This window comes from Bufo gargarizans, chromosome 5 (genome assembly GCF_014858855.1).
Source record: "Bufo gargarizans isolate SCDJY-AF-19 chromosome 5, ASM1485885v1, whole genome shotgun sequence".
Classification (NCBI taxonomy): Eukaryota; Metazoa; Chordata; class Amphibia; order Anura; family Bufonidae; genus Bufo; species Bufo gargarizans.
The window spans coordinates 354,726,169-354,746,436 of record NC_058084.1 but is presented as its reverse complement, the minus strand read 5'-3'; the positions used below and the strand labels follow the sequence as shown (position 1 = coordinate 354,746,436).

The window sequence follows — 20,268 nt, the reverse complement described above, 5'->3', positions numbered from 1 at the left end:
TTTATGTATTTTTATATGTAACATTTGGAAAGGGGGGGTGATTCAAACTTTTAATATATTGGTGTTTTTTTTTTTACAACAATTAGCCCCCATAGGGGCCTCATACATGGGATCTTTTGATCCCCTCTCCTATTCACCATAAGAGATCTATTACGGTGAATAGGATTTTTACACACTCCATTCTGCGCTATGCCTCATGCATAGCTCAGTATGGAGAAAGCCATGGCAGGCCTGGATTGCTTCAGCAGCGTCCAGGCTGCCATGGCAACAGATCGGAGCCCTGAAATTTCACTGGGGGGGGCTCCGATCGGAAAGGAAGATGGAGCCGCATCACTTCACAGGTGCCGCCATCAGCCTTGATCGCGGCACCCGAGAGGTTAAATGGCAGGGCGGCACGATCGCCGCTTCCTGTCAGTGCGGACGGATGCTGGAGCTGTTGCATTGTATGTCTTGTTCTCAGCCATAGCAACGTGCTCCTGCGCTTTGGGATGTGCTGACTGACCCCCTGCTTCTTTGCACTGGAGGTGTGGCTGCCTCCCCAGCCGTGCACTCCGGATCAGCTCGTCTGCCCCATAGGCTGATTTTAACTAGTGTGAGTATATAGCTTGGCCTGCTCCCCCTCACTCACTGAAGCCATCTGGCACCAGGAGAGAGCTAGTGTGTGGACTCTCGTTGCAGTCCTTGGTGGCCATTTGGCGTCGGGAGTGGTGTGGAGTGGGCCCGGTGTGCATGTTGGTACCTGCTTTCTTAGGATATAATGGAGGCCATTTTTGCACCAAAAAATGACAGAAATTAAAGCGGGCCAGCATGCATGTGGAACCTACACTTGCTGAATTATAGGATAGCCGTTATGACAGATAGAATTTAGTGTTAGGAACCTGTCTAACTAGAGATCGCCTTGGCGTGCGGCAGACGGGCTCAAATAATTTTGTACAAAATGATTTGCCAAGCATCTCTAACTTATTAGTATAGCATTTGCAACTGTGACACAATTTTGTACTTTATTTGGTTTGCAGTGAGCTGTTGCATTGTATGTCTTGTTTAACAGTCTTGTTCTCAGCCATAGCAACGTGTTCCTGCGCTTTGGGATGTGCTGACTGACCCCCTTTTTCCCTGGCTGTAGCATACAGCCGGCAGATCGTGCGTATGGAGCGGGCTCACTGCAGAGGCCCGCTCCATACATCCCCTGGCACGCAATTACGTACCTGTACGTCAAAATGTGTGAAGGGGTTCTCCGGAACTGATTTAAAATGGCCACCAGCAACCTGTCCTGGAATGTGAGCAGGACTGTCTAGGGAAGCGAGTGGGCAGGGCCTCACTACACTCTGCCACTTGCATATGCTACACATTGGTGAGCATTCCTGTCAGGCTGCTCAGCCATAATGGCATATCATAGGCAGGATAGCATCATTATCTATTTAAGAGCAGTGTAGTGAGGCCTCACCCCCCCTAGACAGCTCCGTAAGTGGGGCAACCAGTCCAGCTCACATTTTAGGACAGGTTGCTTGCGGTCATTTTAAATCATTTCCTGAGAACACCTTTAACTGGCAGAAAGATTTTTTTAGGTGACACATTCAGGGCTTTTCCAGGATTTTTTAACTGATAACCTATCCTCCGGATTGGTCATCAAAATCTGATCGGTGGTGGTTTCGACACCCAGGATCCCTGCTCATGCAGTAGTGCTGCGGCCTTCTCTCGGCTTACCAAGCACAGCACCATACATTGTACAGAGGCTGTTTTGTGTATTGCAACTCAGCCCCATTGAAGTGTGCCTAGGCCGTGTGACAGATGAATGTGATACCACGTGGCTTAGGAGAAGCTGAGAGAAGGGTGCAGTGCTGCTACTAGTGCCGATGCCTTCTCAAATAGCTGATCATCGGGGTTCCGGTTGTCAGATCCCCACCAACTACTAGATCCTGATGACCTATCCAGAGCATAGTCTTGAGTTAAAGGGAGTCTTTCACCTAAACTGACCATTATAGAACACTAACACTATGATCTGCATTATAGTCTCCATATGTGAATGCTACTTACCGTATAGCTGTCCGTCGCTTATTTTTGCAAAAAAACACTTATTCAATATGTTAATTAGGTTCTGAAGGTGCCCAGCCCCCTTGTTGCTTTTCATATGAAACCCCTTCCCTTTAACCCCTCTGGCCCGCCCTAGGGTCTTCAGAAATCCAGCACCATTCACAACATTCGCCGCGCCTGAGCGTTTAATGTGCATGTGCCGGCCCGTACATCTAGCCGGCCTTGTGCCTCTGCCCATAATGGGGAATGAAGTGCACAGGCGTGGCGAATGTTGTGAATGGCGCTGGATTTCTGAAGAACCTAGGGCGGGCCAGAGGAGCGAAAGGGGGGGGGGGGGGGTTTCATATGAAAAGCAACGAGGGGCCCGGGCACCGGCTGCTTGAACCCCACCCCTGGGCACCTTTAGAACCTAATTAACATATTGAATAAAAGTGTTTTTTTTTTTTTTTTAATAATCGACTGACAGCTATACGGTAAGTAGCATTCCAATATGGGGACTATACTGCAGATAATGGTGTTAGTGTTCTATAATGGTCAGTTTAGGTGAAAGACTCCCTTTAAATAATCCTGGAAATCCCCTTTAACAAGAGCTGTCAGCAATGCACTCAGGGGACAAATAGGCGCTCGACTACTCCACTGCTTTTCTATAGCTATAGAAAAGCATAGATTTAATTTTAAATCTATGGTGTGCCAAATTTATTAGGAACTGTGTGTGTGTAATTTTGGCGCAATTATCCAAATACCATCTTCATTTAAACTGGTGTAAATGTGGGCCTATGTTGTGCTCCCCTGAAAGTGAATGATACGGTGATAAAGTTACATCAGTGAGGATAATGGAGAAGAAACATGATGAATCTTCAGCAGCGCTGTATTCAGAGCAGTCGACCACAGACTCATTTTTTATGATAAAAAACAACCCGTTACATAGGTACATTGGGTCCTTCGTCAGTTCAACAAACTCGTTTTTAGAATAAGAAAATCATCCAGTAAACTTAACCTGAATACGGCACTGCTACTATCCTCTACGATTCTTCTGGTCACAAGTCGGGTGTTCTCACCCGTCCAGGGAGCAGGCAGCAGTAGAGGCAAAGACCAATACAAGGCACTATATATTCTGCCCATATAGCTGTTGTGACTTTCACAACAGCAACAGGTGAGTGCAGTACTTACCTTTTGCTATTATATAAGGCAGGGCTGGCCAACCTGCGGCTCTCCAGCTGTTGCAAAACTACAACTCCCAGCATGCCCAGTCTGCCTACAGCTATCACCCTACAGCAGGGAATGGTGGGAGTTGTAGTTTTACAACAGCTGGAGAGCCGCAGGTTGGCCAGCCCTGATATAAGGCATCCGGTGGTTTGTTACATGAGGCGCTAAAATCAAGTTAAATCAACGTAAAAAAAAAACAAAAAAACTGCAAACATTATGAACATAAATGAAGACATCAGCATTAGAATTGTGTAGGCGATGCCATAATTCTACAAAAAGCACCGTGACACAGACAAATAAATACAGCAAAATCACAGATATTATAAAAAACTGTTTATTATCAAGATCAGACTGGATATCACCACGAGTACCACAAAGGTCAGTTCATGTATTACTGAATAAACCATTAACAACGACATGAACGTATTAAGAATCTAGCTAGATACACGTCTACTCTGAATGGCGTAGTGCGTTCACATTTATACAGAAATTTGACAATAATCGTTTATCTCTTGGCGCTGAAAGTGCTACAGGTTAATGCAGAACAATATTTCTGGTGCTTATATGTGACAAACAGGTTTGTGCGCATGGATTCAGCCTGAAAATACGGTGAGCGCGTTCCTGGTAGTATCAGGTTTGTAGCATGGAATAAAACATTTTATAGAACTGTATTAATTCTTTAGTATTCACAGGACTGCTAAAACACCATTACAAATGCTGATCGTATTAAAGAGGTTTTCCAGGAGTTCAACATTGATGTTCTATCCTCCGAATAGGTTCTAAATATCTGATTAGCGGGGGACTCTGACAGCCAGCATCCCCACTTATCAGCCATTTGAAGAGATAGTGTGCTCCGCTGAGCACTATGGCCTCCTCACAGCTTACCAAGCACAGTGCTGTACCTTGTATAGTGGCTGCACTTTGTATTGCAGCCTAGGCCCAGTTGTTTGAATGTGCCTGAGCTGCAAATAGACCATGTGACCAATGAACGTGATGCCACTAGCCGAGGAAGAGCCGTTGCCTCTTCAAACATGGGCATGGGTGCCAGGACTCAAAGATCGGACACTGACCTATCCTGAGGATAGGCCATCAATACTGAACTTGAGAAAAAGCCCATTAAAAGGGGTGGTTCAGGTTCAGAGCTGAACCCGGACATATCCCCTTCCCCCATTCAGCCCCTCTGACATGAGCATTAAAGCATTTCGTGCTCCTATGCTTTCCCTTGCTTTTTGTTTATATTTTAACACTGCTAGGCAGAGGCTTCTGCCTAGCAGTGTTCCCGGTGACGTCACCAGCACTGATGGGCGGGCTTTAGCGCTGTTCTAGCCGTTTTACAGGCTAGGGCAGTGCTAAAGCCAGCCCATTAGTGCCGGTGACGTCACCGGGCTCACTGCTAGACGGAAGTCTCCACCTAGCTTACCCATGGAGAGCCCGGTACGTCACTGGATCTCCACAAAAAGCCCTTCCCTACTCGATTCAGCGCAGGGCAAGGGAGAGCATAGGAGCATGAAATGCTCATGCCAGAGGAGCTGAGTGGGGAAAGAAGGGGATATGTCTGGGTTCAGCCTCTTCAACTAAGTTGAACTGTAGATACAGGACTATATATATAAAATAGTATTTTACAATAAAAGTCTCTATAGATCTATATGGATAAAAAAAAAAAAAAAATAATATGTTGAAATGGTGTGCTTTTATTACTCTATAAGTAATTTTTAGAAAATATCCAGATAACGGCACTATAACACATAACACCACTGTTCACAGTATAGTCATAAAAAGGTACATATAAATGTACTGGTGGCAGGTTTGGGAGGGAACTCCCGTTCATTGCTTTACTGCATGTTGCAGTATCTCATGTACTGTGCAAATGAGATCAGTTTTGGCACACCAATTAACGGCTCCACTCCTCAGTGATTACTGGCAGACCTTACCTAACCTCCAGATCCTGACTAGCATTGAGCACTATGATGTAGGGCATGACTGAACCGCTGGTCACCAGGAGCCATACTCCTAAATACTGCAAGCCACATGTACCCGTGACTGCCAGTGATCACTTCTGTTGGGTAAATAATCATTTTGGTTGACTTTATTCTGTAGTTGATCCTAAAGGACAATGTGTATGTCCACCTTTAAAGGGGTTTTCCAAGAGTTTACTATTGATCACTTATTCTCTGAATAAGTGATCAGTATCTAATTAGTGAGGGTTTGACACCTGGGACTAGGCTTGGGCGAATAGACCTTCGTATCAGATTTGTTCAAATACTTTAATTTAAATGCTGTTTCAGTACAGCATTAAAATTGTGCAAGACTTTGGACGAGACAATCTTTGGCCCCACAGAGCCAATACATTTTAATGCTGTATGGAAACAGGATTAAAATCAAAATATTTGAATGAATCGACTTCAGGTCTATGATACGAAGGTCGATTCGCCCCCGTTGATCAGCTGTTTGAGAAGGCATCTGCGCTCGCAGTAGCGCTGTGGCCCTCTCTCAGCTTAGTCTAGGCCAGGGATGGGCAAACTCTGCCCTCCAGCTTCAAATCCCATCATGCCCTGCTGTAGGCAGACTGGGACTGATGGGATTTGTAGTTTTACAACAGCTACAGGGCCGAGTTTGCCAATCCCTGGTCTAGGCCATGTGAAGTCATGTTCATTGGTCACATGGCCTAAGTGCAGCTCAGCCCCATTGAAGTGAATGGAGCCGAGCTGTGATACCAAGCACAGCTGCTGTGCAATGTACGGTGCTGTGCTTGATGAGCTGAGAGAAGGATGCAACACTGCTGTGGGCGCCAGTGCCTTCTCAAACAGCTGATCTGTGGGGTTCCCAGGTGTTAGACCCCAACCAATCAGTTGTAAAATCTCAGAAAACTCTTAAGGGCTCATGCACACAAACGTGTTTTTTTTTCTGTGTCTGTTCCATTTTGTTTGTGGCCCGTATGTGGAACCATTCACTTCAATAAGGGCATTAAAAAAATATAACATGCCCTATTATTGTCCGCATTACCAACAAGGGTAGGACTGTTCTATTAAGGATCCATTCACAGTTGCGGACCGCAAACATCCAACAGTTGTGTGCATGAGCCCTAAGCTTTGGATTTGTGCTTTTCTCCAAACAAATAGCAACCTTTTAGTTTTTTTTTTTTTTTATCAGACTTGCATTCACTTACTTTCTGGTATTAGATAAGCTTTAGCCGACTTAAAAGAATACGACTATTTGGCACATTACATTCAGGAGCACTTCAGGGAAAAAAAAAAAAAATGCAGAAATGGTAAAGAAGTTGTGCAGTGTCAGGTTACCGATGACCTATCTTGGCAGAGCTCGTGTGGGCGCTGCGTCTTTATCGATGTTTACATGCACACCGTCTTGCTTATAATTACACTGAACCATTGCTACAATTACGCAACCTATTCACTTTGTTATAATCTAGAGCAGGCATGCTCAACCTGCAGTGAACCTCCGATGAACCGAGATTGATGACCTATCCTGAGGATAGATCATTAATATCCTGACACTGCACTATCCCTTTATATACGGTAACTTTTTGTAAATCGGTACTTTCAATATTTAAAAAAAATATTGCTAATTTTTTACTTTACACCATTACATGCTGCTTTCTTGGTTTGGACACAAACCAAAAAACAAAAAGAACTAGTCTGCTGGTAATCAGCAAGTTAAGGTGGCCATATACATTTGATGGTGTCAACTGAACCTGCCTACATTGGTAGGACAGGCTGACCAACTAATGTGTCCATCCGAACTATGCCTGATGGCAGATGTCAAGGGAAACAAGGGTTGGGCAGATGGATTTCAACGTGCCCTATCCTTCCGTTCTCAAGGGAGACAATTCATTGCCGAATGTCCTTGCAGCGGTTTATTCCTCTTTCCATATTAAGAACATAAGCATGGTCAGTCCAGCCGAGTGTACGTGTGTATGAGGGGGTGGAAAAACCGCTATATGATGTGTATGGCCAACCTTACAACAGATATTAGGTAGGAGAAAGGTACCTCAATCACTTGGGGTTAGGTTCTAGAAGTCAGATTTTGGCTAGTGATATATTCACTATTTCTACGTGTAGATCAAGGACATAAGCCCCTTTTTATACCCCATAATACTATGGTCGGACCATATCTTGTTATAGACCTCCGAAGCAAACATATTTTACTTCTAGATACTCATCCATGCCATATCTGGATCCTTCTCTTCCAAGTCCTGACTGTTTCACGCCTCCAAATGGACACTCAACAGAGGACAGCAATCCTTCATTAACCCCCACCATACCAACTTCTAGACGTTCAGCCACTCGCCAGATTTGTGCTGGGTCCTGGGAATAGAAGTAACCTGTATACAGATACAACATGTTCATGTGTTAGGATATAGATGAACTAAAACACACAGAACATATATACGTATTATAAATACAAACGATTTGGAAAATGTATTACACTTCAGTAAAGAATTTATTATTGATGTACGACAATAAATACATACTAAACATAAGAATACATATAGCAAGAGACTGATCAGAATAGTTCCCTCTTACTTTCCATCTACACCTAAACGCTCTATAAATAAGAACATACCTGCTAAGCCTACACTGGCAGAATTTGCAACTGCAATTGCCTCCTCTTCAGTGTCAAACCTGGTAAAAAGAGACACAGAATGACATTGGTCAAGGGTTTGAGGGTTTACATATAGGGGTGCACCGAAATGAAAATTCTGGTCCGAAACCGAAAATTCAGGATGCCCTTGACCGAAAACGAAACTGCCTTTTTGCCCAAATACTTTTAAAATACTTTAAGTAAAAAAAAAAAAGGAAAGTGAATTAAAATATAAAGTTAAACAGATACATAGATATTATACACACACACAATGCCACCCAAAGTGGTTATTTTTAAAAAAATGTCACTCTCCCCCCCTCCCTCGTCACTCTCATTCTACTCCCCCCCCAACCCGTCACTCTCATTCTACTCCCTTCCCCCCCCCGTCACTCTCATTCTACTCCCTTCCCCCCCCCGTCACTCTCATTCTACTCTCCCCCCCCCCCGTCCCTTGTCACCTCTAGCGTAGCCTGTGTAGCGTGGCCGAGCTCTGTTCGGTCCGCGGTACAGGAGCATTTGTTTCTTGTACCCGGCCGGACTGAAAGGAAGTGCACACTAAGTGAGCACTTCCTGTCAGTCCGGCCGGGTACAGGAAACAAAAGCTCCTGTACCGCGGAACGAACAGAGCTCGGCCACGCTACACTAACAGCAGCAGTAGCACAGAGCAGACACAGCAGGCTGCGCAGCACTGAGCCGGAGATTCTTTAGAGCGGCAAGCGTTTAGGAGGCACAGTATGAGGGGCGCCGCTGGCCGGCCGCCCGAATGTATACAACCAACCATATTTTCTGCCGATATGTACCAATATCGGCCGAAATGGATTAGGCCCATTTTTGGCCGCCGGAATTTCGCTGCACCCCTAATTATTATACCAGGATATTTTCCACTTGTATTCTCATTGTGCCACTTATGAGGCACACGTCCAAATTATATCATGACACAGTCTCTCTGGAAGGAAAAGAAGAGGACAGAAGTGTATTGTCTAAAACGCAGAAAATGATATGCTTTCTTACTTGATGACAGGTGCTAGAGGTCCAAATGTTTCTTCTCTTGCGCAAAGCATCTGCGTGGTAACATTGCTCAGCAAAGTTGGCTCATAGAAGTTCTTTCCAACATTGGATCTCTTGCCTCCAGCTACAATCTGAGCGCCTTGAGACATTGCATCTTTTACGTGGTGCTCAACCTACAAATTCATGCTACGTTAATATTTTGGTTTGTGTTTGCAAATTTTAAAAAAACAACACATATACTGAATTTTTCAGACTATAAGACACACTTTTAAAAAGAAAAAAAAAAAATAAATCTTGCTAAAAAGTGCCTGTCTTATAGTCCGCAATCACAGTGTTTCTGTACTGGCCCGATGTCTTATTCTTCAGCGGAGTCCCTCAGCACTCTTTTAGCAGAGAGCGCTCACTGCTTTAACCACTTATCTCCAGATTGGGAGCAACTATAGACACGGCTATGACCTTGTTCGAAAGCTGACAGTCTAAGCTTTCCACTATATTGGGAGATATAGATGTTAATAATCAGGTCAGGAATGACAGCAGGTTAAAGTGAAAACAGGTTTCCCCTGCTTTCATTCCCAACCCGATTTCGAACAGCTATATCTTCGGATGTAGTGGAGATAATGCTGTGATTTTTTTTAGTTAAAGCTTAGACTGTCAGCTTGCAAACAAGACCAGAACAATGTCTATATCTGCTCCCAATCAGGAGATATGAGTGGTTAAAAGCAGCCCTCCCCCTTCAGTAGTTTGTGACCTAATTCAGCCTCCCCTGAGAGTTTTTCCTCATATTCTAGGCACTTTTGGGTTATACACTGGGTGGCTCTTTATTATTATTCTTTTTTTTTCCATTTTTTTGTTCTTTATTACTTTTAATTTTATTTAAATTAATTATACTATCCAACCTTTAAATGTTTTATTACATTGTGCTTCCTTGAAGAAGCTCAATCGCCCCTGATCTGTGATCCAGGGAGCAAAGTGTGGCTCCATTGTGTTTTTATGTATGTATGTATGTATGTATTTATACATATTTGTGCATGTTTTTCTAACTGTTTAATGCCTGATGAAGGCATTCTTCACTTCATTAAACCACCAGGGAAGGTTGAATATTTTTTCTAATTTTCTGTTGTCTAAACCTGGGGTGTGTCTTAATATATAAAATATAACTAGCCTCTCAGAGGACAAAGAGGGCCACCAAAGACCTTCTTTCATAGGCCTACAAACATATACATCTATACCATTCAAGCGTCTTAAAAGTCTAGGTATAAACTACTGTGCATAGTAGCTTTCCATAAGATTATTATTAAATTCATGATCTAGCTCGTTCTACTAGTGATACAACTTATCAGATCACACACAGAATCCAAATAACCACTATCCAGATCATTACCTTGTCCACAGCTCTCTCATTAATCAGGGGTCCTTGGGTCACACCTTCATCAAATCCACTTCCAACACGTAGTTCCTTTTCCATTAGTGCTGACAGCTTTTTAACAAAGGCATCATGTATTCCTTTCTGAACCAGGAATCTGTTTGAACATACACAAGTCTAGATGGAAGATACATAGTTATTAATACACAGCTACTGTGGCTCAAATATAAAATATTCTATTCTGTTTTCCTGCTAGTGTTCTCCTTTAACCCTTAGGATACTGGAGTTTTTTTTATATTTCCGTTCACATAGCTGTATGAAGGCTTATTTTGTGCTGGACAAGTTGGACTTTCTAATGCCATCATTAATGATGGCATACAATGTAGTGGGAAGCGGTAAAAAAATTTCAAATGGGGTGGAATTGGAAAAATAATGAAATTCCTCCACGGTTTTACGGGTTTTGCTTCCACGGCGTTCCGTTTGTGGCAAACCTGACCCATGTTCTTCATTCTGTGGGTCAGTACAGTTACAACGATATCCCATATGTATAGGTTTTTATGTCCAAATAGTGTAAAAAATAAAATTAAACATTTTATTTTACATCACAATATCTACTAAGCTGTGTGAGAGCTCATTTTTTCTGGGACAATCTGTAGTTTTTATCTATACCATTTTGGAGTGTGTGTGACTATCACATTTTATTCCATTTTTTTTTGTAAGAGAAGCATTGAAAAAATTGCAAATTGGCCATTTTGACCCTTTTTTCTGTTACTCCATTTGCTGTATTGGAATTTTTTTTATATTTTAATAGTACAGGCGTTTTCGGTAGCTGTGATATCCATGATGTTTCTGTTTTTAGGTATTTATTTTTTATTATACGGAAAGGGGAGTGATTTAAACTTTTATATTTAAAGTTTTTATATATTTTTTTTAACTTTTTTGTAATTATTTTGAAGCTCGTATCTGAGCATACAAAATCCTTTTTTAATTTTGAACAATCATGGATTTTTAAAATCCATTTATTACTGACAATTGCTCATTTCTTAAGTTGGCCTGCAACCTGGTGGCCAAAATAAGAATTGCAGCTTTGATACCCTCAGCCTCTTCAGCAAGGCTGAGTAAATTAAAACCAATTACCGGCATCCTCATTGGCCGCAGAGGATGCCGGTAAGAAGCCCGGAGGTGCGAGCTTCTGAGTTTTTCACTCTTGGCATGCAGTGATCTCACTTGATCACGGGATCCAAAGGCTTTAATTACCGCAATCGGCATTATTGCTGGTCGCGGTAATTAGCCGCGGGTCTCTGTTGTTTGAAACAGCAGAGACCAGCAAGCCATGACGTCCGCTGCACGTGTGAGCGGGCACTATGTTTGCCCATCGCTGCAGCATTAGATAGTGACACAAACCCACTGTTGGACTATTCAGTATGCCATGTGTCCATGTACAGTACTAGTCTTATCTATATCACCATCCCTACAGCGTGTCTTGGCATCTTCAGCCAATTAGTCTGAAATGTGCCACAATGCCAACTGGTTGTCTCCCAAAGTGTTAACATGCAACTATGTCTCTATGATTAGCAGGCATGTGATAAAATATAGCCTTGGTCATTTTCTGACTTTGGGCCACCAGGCAGGAGCTTGGATCAGTACAGAATATCAAACACTTCAAATTGCTGTGACTGGAAATATACAAAACTCATCTGGATTCTACTTTGTTTTGTTCACATTTAACCAGTTTCTCTCTCAATATGGAGACATGCTGTCAGCTATCACTTTACAGGACTTCAGTACCTGGCCAGAATTGCGAAATTTTGAAGCAAGAGCTCCAGCAGCAGCTTTATCAACATCCGCACTATCAAAAACAATGAATGGAGCGTGTCCACCAAGTTCCATAGACACCCTCTTCACAGAATCGGCTGCATATCGAAGTAGAATCTGCACACAGGAATAAATAGTCAGTCACAAAGGAAAATACATCAGCTATCCATTTGCAGACAAGAATAGGCATATTCTATTAGTGCCGGCTATGTCCGGTCCGCAAAATACGGAATGCACATTGCCGCTGTCCGTGTGAATGGATCCTTAAGGTATATATGTACTAACTGCATACTGAAAATTAACTATGAGCAATTTTGATTCTTACTATTTGAACAGATCTTACTGTGTTTTAGTATATTGGTTAGAATGCACAGTTTAGGAAGCCAGTGGTACTATAATATACTGCCATACTAAGGATAAGGCCACATAGGGAGCCACTGATGTGGCCACAATATAATGGCTGAATGGTTTTGCTGGTAAAACAGATGTTTCCTGGCAATTCTTGAAGCCACTTAATTTGAAAACTGCACAGCCAGTGTGTCACTGTGGTTTACACCGGCACTATGACCGCGTCAATGCCGCCCTGTGTGTAAATATCCTAAATCCAACAACAGACAAGTGGATTCATTTTGCAATAAAAATCTTATTAAAGGGAGTCTTTCAGCAGTTTTGACTATGCTAAACTGATGACAGTAGTAGAGGCTGGGGAGAGTAGGACAAACATACCTTTTGTGGAGCTTTTCTCATCAGGAGTTGTGTAATATAAAGTTTTATTCTGCCAAGTTCTGCTCCTGAGAGTGCACTGGGACAGAGACTTATTGTGATGTGCTCTTTGCACTGAGCTACTTCACAGCCTCTCCACTCTTAGCTGAATGCCAGATGTAGCATCCAACCTGGAAACCACTACAGCTGTCACTCAGAGCAGAGTGGCTGTGGATAAGCTCATTGTAGGGATCACTTCATAGTGAAGCCGTCCTTGGCACTTGTAGGAGCAGAGTCTGGCAGAATAAAAGTTCACAATCTCACTACTCCTGATAATAAATGCTCCACAAAAAGTATACTTGTACTTCTCTCCCCAGTCCCTGCCTAGAGTTGTCAGCAGTTTATCATGGTCAAAGCTGCTTACAGACTCCCTTGAAATAAGAGAAGAACACTACTGACCATGGTAGGAATGGCAGCTGGAATATGATCATAGATTGTCCTACAGAACATTTAATGGTCACTGCTGCAGGACTTCAAATTAGATACTGTAGAAACAGTGGCAGACAGATTTGTCTATGGGCTACTAAAGCAACTCATCCCCATTCTAGTGTTCTAGTGAAAAGGGCTGAACTGCAATATCAGATTCAGCTCATGGACAGACATGGTGCTGTTTTTTTTTTTTTGGGGGGGGGGGGGGGGGGGGGGTAGATCCTTTTCCATCATGAAAAACTCTTAAATAAGCAGTCAAAGGGGTTGTCTCACTTCAGCAATTGCATATATAATGTAGAGAAAGTTAATATAAGACACTTACTAATGTATTGCAAGTGTCCATTTTGCCTCCTTTGCTGGCTGGATTAATTTTTCCATCACATTATACACTGCCCGTTTCCTCGGGTTATGACCACCCTACAATCCAGCAGCGGTGGTCGTACTTGCACAGTATAGGAAAATGTGACAGCCTACGCGAACTCCCGCAGTCCAACACTTTTTTCTATAGTATGCAAGCACGGCCACCGCTGCTGGATTGCAGGGTGGTCGTAACCTTGGAAACCAGCAGTGTATAATGTGATGTAAAATAAATCAAGCCAGCAAAAGAGGCAATATGGCTAATCAAAATACATTAGTAAGTGTCTTGTATTCACTTTCTGTACATGGTAAATGCCATTTACCTAAGTGATACAACCCATTTAAGATTGACCACTGTGCAGCATGCCTTTGTCCACATTTTGTCCTCTGAGAAAGTATCCATGAGAATCTGTATATTCGATTAAGAAAATACATCACAAATCCATCCCCAACACTTCACTAGCACAAAGAAGGTTAGGACTCTATCAACATAAATGATCCGATATTCTCCTATGTCAGTTTTGTTTCCAGTGCCACCCATTGCGATGCCAAACATCTTCCCGAATTGAACATAGAAAGGCTAACGTACATGCAACTCCTCTCTGCCCACCAAAAGGTGCATAATTCTCCATCATTTGTGTCCTGCTCAAGCCAGATACTTGGGTACACAATTAGTTCTGCGTGAATATTCATTAAAGGGGTTTTGCCATCTCAGACAATGGCAGCCACCTTATTGCCACCTCTGGGACCCGCACGTACAATGAGAACAAAGTAGGGAAATGAGCGGAGGGCGCACCCGCCCTCCATTCATTTCTATGGGGCTGCCAAAGATAGCCGAGCACTGGCTGACTACCCCATAGAAATGAATGGGATCAGGGGCCACGCGTGCGTGGTGCGCTCCCATTCACTTCTATGGGAGCAGCGCTAGGTGGTGGACGCAATCCCAGGAAATCTGGGGTCCTCCAGCCACAGCTCTCCCCACTCCGTTCTCGTTGTAGGTGCAGGTCCCAGAGGTGGGACCCGCACCTATCAGACAATGGGGGGCATATCCTAGCGATATGCCCCCATTATATGTGATGGGAATACCCCTTTAAGTCACTAAAATTACAGTCCATACTTTTTGGCAGGGAAAATTTAACTCAAAGATGCTGTCTCACATTATCCCCATTTTTACAGATATTCAGATGTTCATAACTTTTTCATTCACCTCTTTAAAAGGGGGACAACCAGCTCTTCAGCTGATAATGGGGATTAGGAGCCCTCATTCTCAGCAAAGCTGAGGTTAGACCCTCGCCTAAGTTACTTTTATGAATTGTTTGAGTGAAGGGTTATAAAGGTAAAGCAATCTGCTGTCACTGTCAAGCCAAGCAGCAGATATGTGATTATTACATGGCCACAACTGAAACCTATCGGCCATTTGCAAAATGTAAGAAGGCATAGGTATTCTGGCTGGATACCTCGTCCCACTAAATGTGAGGTTCTTCACATTTACTGTTTATTCCTAATGTTGAAGACGTTTTTGCGGTAGGTCACTTTACTACACATATGTAAGGTGCTTACCTTCCCTGTTGCCGTAGACCCAGTGAAAGAAATTTTAGCTACGGATGGATCGGTGCAGAGAACTTCTCCAACTGAAGGAGCCTTCTCCCGGGAGCAAGGCACAACATTATATACTCCTGCCGGAATCCCAGCCTGGTGAGCAAGCTACAGAAAGACACCAAAGAGGCCTACAGCATTACTGCACTGACAATGCTATATAACAAGTCAGTATGATCATAGACAAACCTGAATGCTTACCTCTGCAAGTGCCAAGGCAGACAACGGCGTATCTTCTGCTGGCTTCACTACCACTGTACAACCAGCTGCTAAGGCAGCACCCACCTTCCTGGTGATCATGGCACTGGGGAAGTTCCACTGATATGGAGAAAAGTAGGAGAAACTTAGTTGTATAGATCAAGTGCAAAGTCATTTATAGCCAAACTGATAACTTAGTAAACTCCACTAATGGTTTTTTCCACCAAAAAGTCTGTTCTTGAAGATGCATAGCAGAGTTCTATGTGAAGAGGAAATGACGGCTGAAATTTCCAAAGATGTTACTTTCTCCATAACTTCACACTTACACCTTTATTTTGTGGTGGGCTGTCAGCTTATCACTCTTTTGGACCAACACTAGTAAATGGCTGGGTACTGGGACATCGGTTCCAATCAGAATATACCATAATGATGAAGAGGAGGTAACAGTACCACATACCCATATCATGTTGTACGATCTTCAAGATGAAGTTTTTCAGCAAATCAATGACTATTGCCTGGGGTGTAGTGAGAGGGCATCAAGCGGGGCACAAAGGGTTGAGTGCATGCCTGGGCGGTTCAATTACATGGTGAAATCATATGTCAGCTGACCTGTGCCACTCCCCAGCAGTCTGCACATCGGGGCATGGGGCACAATGCGGATATTACTTCTGTTAGGGGGCACAACGTGGGTATTAGTACTGTGTGGTAGCGATGCCCTAGATTACAGTGTTATAACTTTGGGATGGCTCAGTCTTACAGTGCCAGCACAGCACCCACTGCTGGGGATTTAATAGGGACAGTTACCATCCCCTGTTTATGTGGTTATTCTTGCTCTATCACCACAGAGACCATGTATCAGTTCCAGCGGACATCACGCTGACACACTAGCTAAACCCTGGATGCGGTAGGACTCGGTGGTTCTGTCATTTATCACAAAGTGTATTGGTACCATGTACCCTGTGATATATTTTTATCAGGTGTACATATTGGGGGCCATTTACAAAGACTGATCTTTGTTCCTCCTCTACAGTTACATTTTAAGCTACTCACCCATAAACCTTAGGGGATTGGGTGAGAATAGTTATTTGGGTTGTTACAATACAAAAAATTTTGATTAGATTTCGATACCATAAAAAAGTATTGCGATACTCAATACCACGCCAAAAAAAAAAAAAAAAAAAAAAAAGCTGCATGCATTCCACATTTTATGGAACGTCCAGCCCATAATAGAACAGTCCTATCCTATTTTTTTGGGGGGACAAGGCGACTTAAAAATGGCGAATCGCGCGTTTATTTATTTTTTGTTACGGCGTTCACCACATAGGAGATATTTTTAAATATTTGGATAGTTCGCACTTTTTGGGGCGTGGCGATATGTAATATGTTTATACATTGTATATGTAAAATTGGGAAAGGGGGTGATTTAAACTTAATAACTTAAGTTTTTTTTTTTTTAACTTTTTATACCACTTTTAACCACTTCAACCCCGCTAGCTGAAACCCCCTTCATGACCAGGCCACTTTTTACACTTCTGTACTACACTACTTTCACCGTTTATCGCTCGGTCATGCAACTTACCACCCAAATTAATTTTACCTCCTTTTCTTCTCACTAATAGAGCTTTCATTTGGTGGTATTTCATTGCTGCTGACATTTTTACTTTTTTTTGTTATTAATCAAAATGTAACGATTTTTTTGCAAACAAATGACATTTTTCACTTTCAGCTGTAAAATTTTGCATAAAAAACGACATCCATATATAAATTATTCGCTAAATTTATTGTTCTAAATGTCTTTGATAAAAAAAAATGTTTGGGCAAAAAAAAAAAAATGGTTTGGGTAAAAGTTATAGCGTTTACAAACTATGGTACAAAAATGTGAATTTCCGCTTTTTGAAGCAGCTCTGACTTTCTGAGCACCTGTCATGATTCCTGAGGTTCTACAATGCCCAGACAGTAGAAAAACCCCACAAATGACCCCATTTCGGAAAGTAGACACCCTAAGGTATTCGCTGATGGGCATAGTGAGTTCATAGAACTTTTTATTTTTTGTCACAAGTTAGCGGAAAATGATGATTTTTTTATTTATTTTTTTCTTACAAAGTCTCATATTCCACTAACTTGCGACAAAAAATAAAAAATTCTAGGAACTCTCCGTGCCCCTCACGGAATACCTTGGGGTGTCTTCTTTCCAAAATGGGGTCACTTGTGGCGTAGTTATACTGCCCTGGCAATTTAGGGGCCCATATGTGCGAGAAGTACCTTGCAATCAAAATGTGTAAAAAATAGCCTGCGAAATCCGAAAGGTGCACTTTGGAATATGCCCACCTTGGCTGCAAAAAAGTGTCACACATCTGGTATCGCCGTACTCAGGAGAAGTTGGGGAATGTGTTTTGGGGTGTCATTTTACATATACCCAAGCTGGGTAAGAGTAATATCTTGGCAAAAAACAACTTTTCCCATTTTTTTTATACAAAGTTGGCATTTGACCAAGATATTTCTCTCACCCAGCATGGGTATATGTAAAATGACACCCCAAAACACATTGCCCAGCTTCTCCTGAGTACGGCGATACCAGATGTGTGACACTTTTTTGCAGCCTAGATGCGCAAAGGTGCCCAAATTCCTTTTAGGAGGGCATTTTTAGACATTTGGATCCCAGACTTCTTCTCACACTTTTGGGCCCCTAAAAAGCCAGGGCAGTATAAATACCCCACATGTGACCCCACTTTGGAAAGAAGACACCCCAATGAGGGGTATTCAATGAGGGGCATGGCGAGTTCATCGAATTTTTATTTTTTGCATAATTTAGCGGAAATTGATTTTTTTTTGTTTTTTTCTCACAAAGTCTCACTTTCCGCTAACTTAGGACAAAAATGTCAATCTTTCATGGACTCAATATGCCCCTCAGCGAATACCTTGGGGTGTCTTCTTTCCGAAATGGGGTCACATGTGGGGTATTTATACTGCCCTGGCTTTTTAGGGGCCCTAAAGCGTGAGAAGAAGTCTGGAATATAAAGGTCTAAAAATGTTTACGCATTTGGATTCCGTGAGGGTTATGGCGAGTTCATGTGAGATTTTATTTTTTGACACAAGTTAGTGGAATATGAGACTTAGTAAGAAAAAACAAACAAAAAAAGTGATCACCCATATAGGGGAGTGATCACCCATATAGACTCCCTGATCACCCCCCTGGTAAGGCTCCATTCAGACGTCCGTATGATTTTTACGGATCCATGGACACATGGATCGGATCCGCAAAACACATGCGGACGTCTGAATGGAGCCTTACAGGGGGTTGATCAATGACAGGGGGGTGATCAGGGAATCTATATCGGTGATCACCCGCCTGTCATTGATCACCCCCCTGTAAGGCTCCATTCAGACGTCTGTATGTATTTTGCGGATCCGATCCATGTATCCGTGGATCCGTAAAAATCATACAGACGTCTGAACGGAGCCTGACAGGGGGGGTGATCAGGGAGTCTATATGGGGTGATCATGGGTTCATAAGGGGTTAATAAGTGACGGGGGGGGGGGGGGGGGTGTAGTGTAGTGTTTGGTGCTACTTTACACATCTACCCTTGTCCTCTGGTGGTCGATCCAAACAAAAGGGACCACCAGAGGACCAGGTATCAGGTATATTAGACGCTGTTATCAAAACAGCGTCTAATATACCTGTCAGGGGTTAAAAAAAAAATCAGATCTCCAGCCTGCCAGCGAGCGATCGCCGCTGGCAGGCTGGAGATCCACTCTCTTACCTTCCGTTCCTGTGAGCGCGCTCACAGGAAATCTCGGGTATCGCGGGAGGACACGTATATGCGTCCACCCAGAAGAGCAGGGCCGCCGGCAGGACGCAATCCTGCATACGGCGGTCCTGTACCGGTTAATAACCATTAGCCCCCTTAGGGGCTATAACCTGGGATCCTTTGGATAGATCATCAGCATCTGATCGAGGGTCCGACACCCGGGACCCCCGTCGATCAGCTGTTTAAGAAGGTAGCGGTGCTCCAGGAGCACCACGGCCTTCTCTCGGTCTCTTTCAGGCCCAGTGACGTCACGACTAGTATCACTGGCCTGGGCAGGGCTAAGCTCTGTGCACTGGAATGGAGCTTAGACGGCCCAGGCCAGTGATACTAGTCGTGACATCACTGGGCCTGCAGTAAATAGTAAGAAGGCCGCGTCGCTACTGCCAGCGCCGCTGCCTTCTCAAAGAGTTGATTGGCAGGGGTCCCGGGTGTCGGACCCTCGCCGATCAGATGCTGATGATCTATCCAGAGGATAGATCATCAGTTTAAAAGAACCGCAGAACACCTTTAAATGAAACGTGGAAATGGAGAAACTGGAACATCAAGGACTACACAATCCTGTCTAAAGATTCCTCCAAGACTATCATTGAGATCCACTGATTACTGACATGTAAAAGGCCACAAACAAGCATTCATGATAAGAGCGCTTTCAAGCTTCAAAAGAGTTTAGCTGGTCAACACAGATAGCTGTAATTTATTATGCTTTTTCTGAACCTAAAAGTGTATTCTGGTTTCATGATACTGATGACCCATCTTTAGGATAGGTCCGCAGATTCAGACTGGTGGAGGTCTGGCTCTTTGCACTAGTGTGAGAGCTGCGTCTACATTGCAGTGGTGGTACAGTTTAATTTCAGCTGTTCATCCCATTCAAGTTAATTACACTGTAGCGCCACTAGAATGGAGGAGACAGTGTGCAGGTAAACACTGAAGAGGATGTAGCTCCCGCACCAGTGCTGTAGCACCTTCCAGCAGCTGATTGGCAGGGGTGTGGAGAGTCAGAACTCCACCAGTGTGACACTCATTAATATCCTGAAACCAGAAAACCCCCTTAAGACCACCCCTGTGAACCCTACACAAAGAATGCTATCACTGATG

At 43.3% G+C, this 20,268-nt stretch overlaps 1 protein-coding gene across 3 annotated transcripts in view; it reads right to left on the bottom strand.

Moving 5' to 3' along the window:
- Positions 1 to 3,555: 3,555 nt before the first annotated feature.
- Positions 3,556 to 20,268, bottom strand: part of ALDH5A1 (aldehyde dehydrogenase 5 family member A1) — a 35,392-nt gene continuing 18,679 nt past the window's right edge. For all 3 annotated transcript variants that reach the window (XM_044293829.1, XM_044293827.1, XM_044293828.1), the window contains 7 exons: positions 15,368 to 15,484; positions 15,131 to 15,274; positions 11,996 to 12,139; positions 10,226 to 10,384; positions 8,848 to 9,017; positions 7,819 to 7,877; positions 3,556 to 7,576 (listed from right to left, as the gene is read on the bottom strand). In XM_044293829.1, coding sequence (XP_044149764.1) covers positions 7,371 to 7,576; positions 7,819 to 7,877; positions 8,848 to 9,017; positions 10,226 to 10,384; positions 11,996 to 12,139; positions 15,131 to 15,274; positions 15,368 to 15,484 — 999 coding nt within the window. In that variant the 3' untranslated portion in view covers positions 3,556 to 7,370. The remainder of the gene's footprint in view (positions 7,577 to 7,818; positions 7,878 to 8,847; positions 9,018 to 10,225; positions 10,385 to 11,995; positions 12,140 to 15,130; positions 15,275 to 15,367; positions 15,485 to 20,268) is intronic.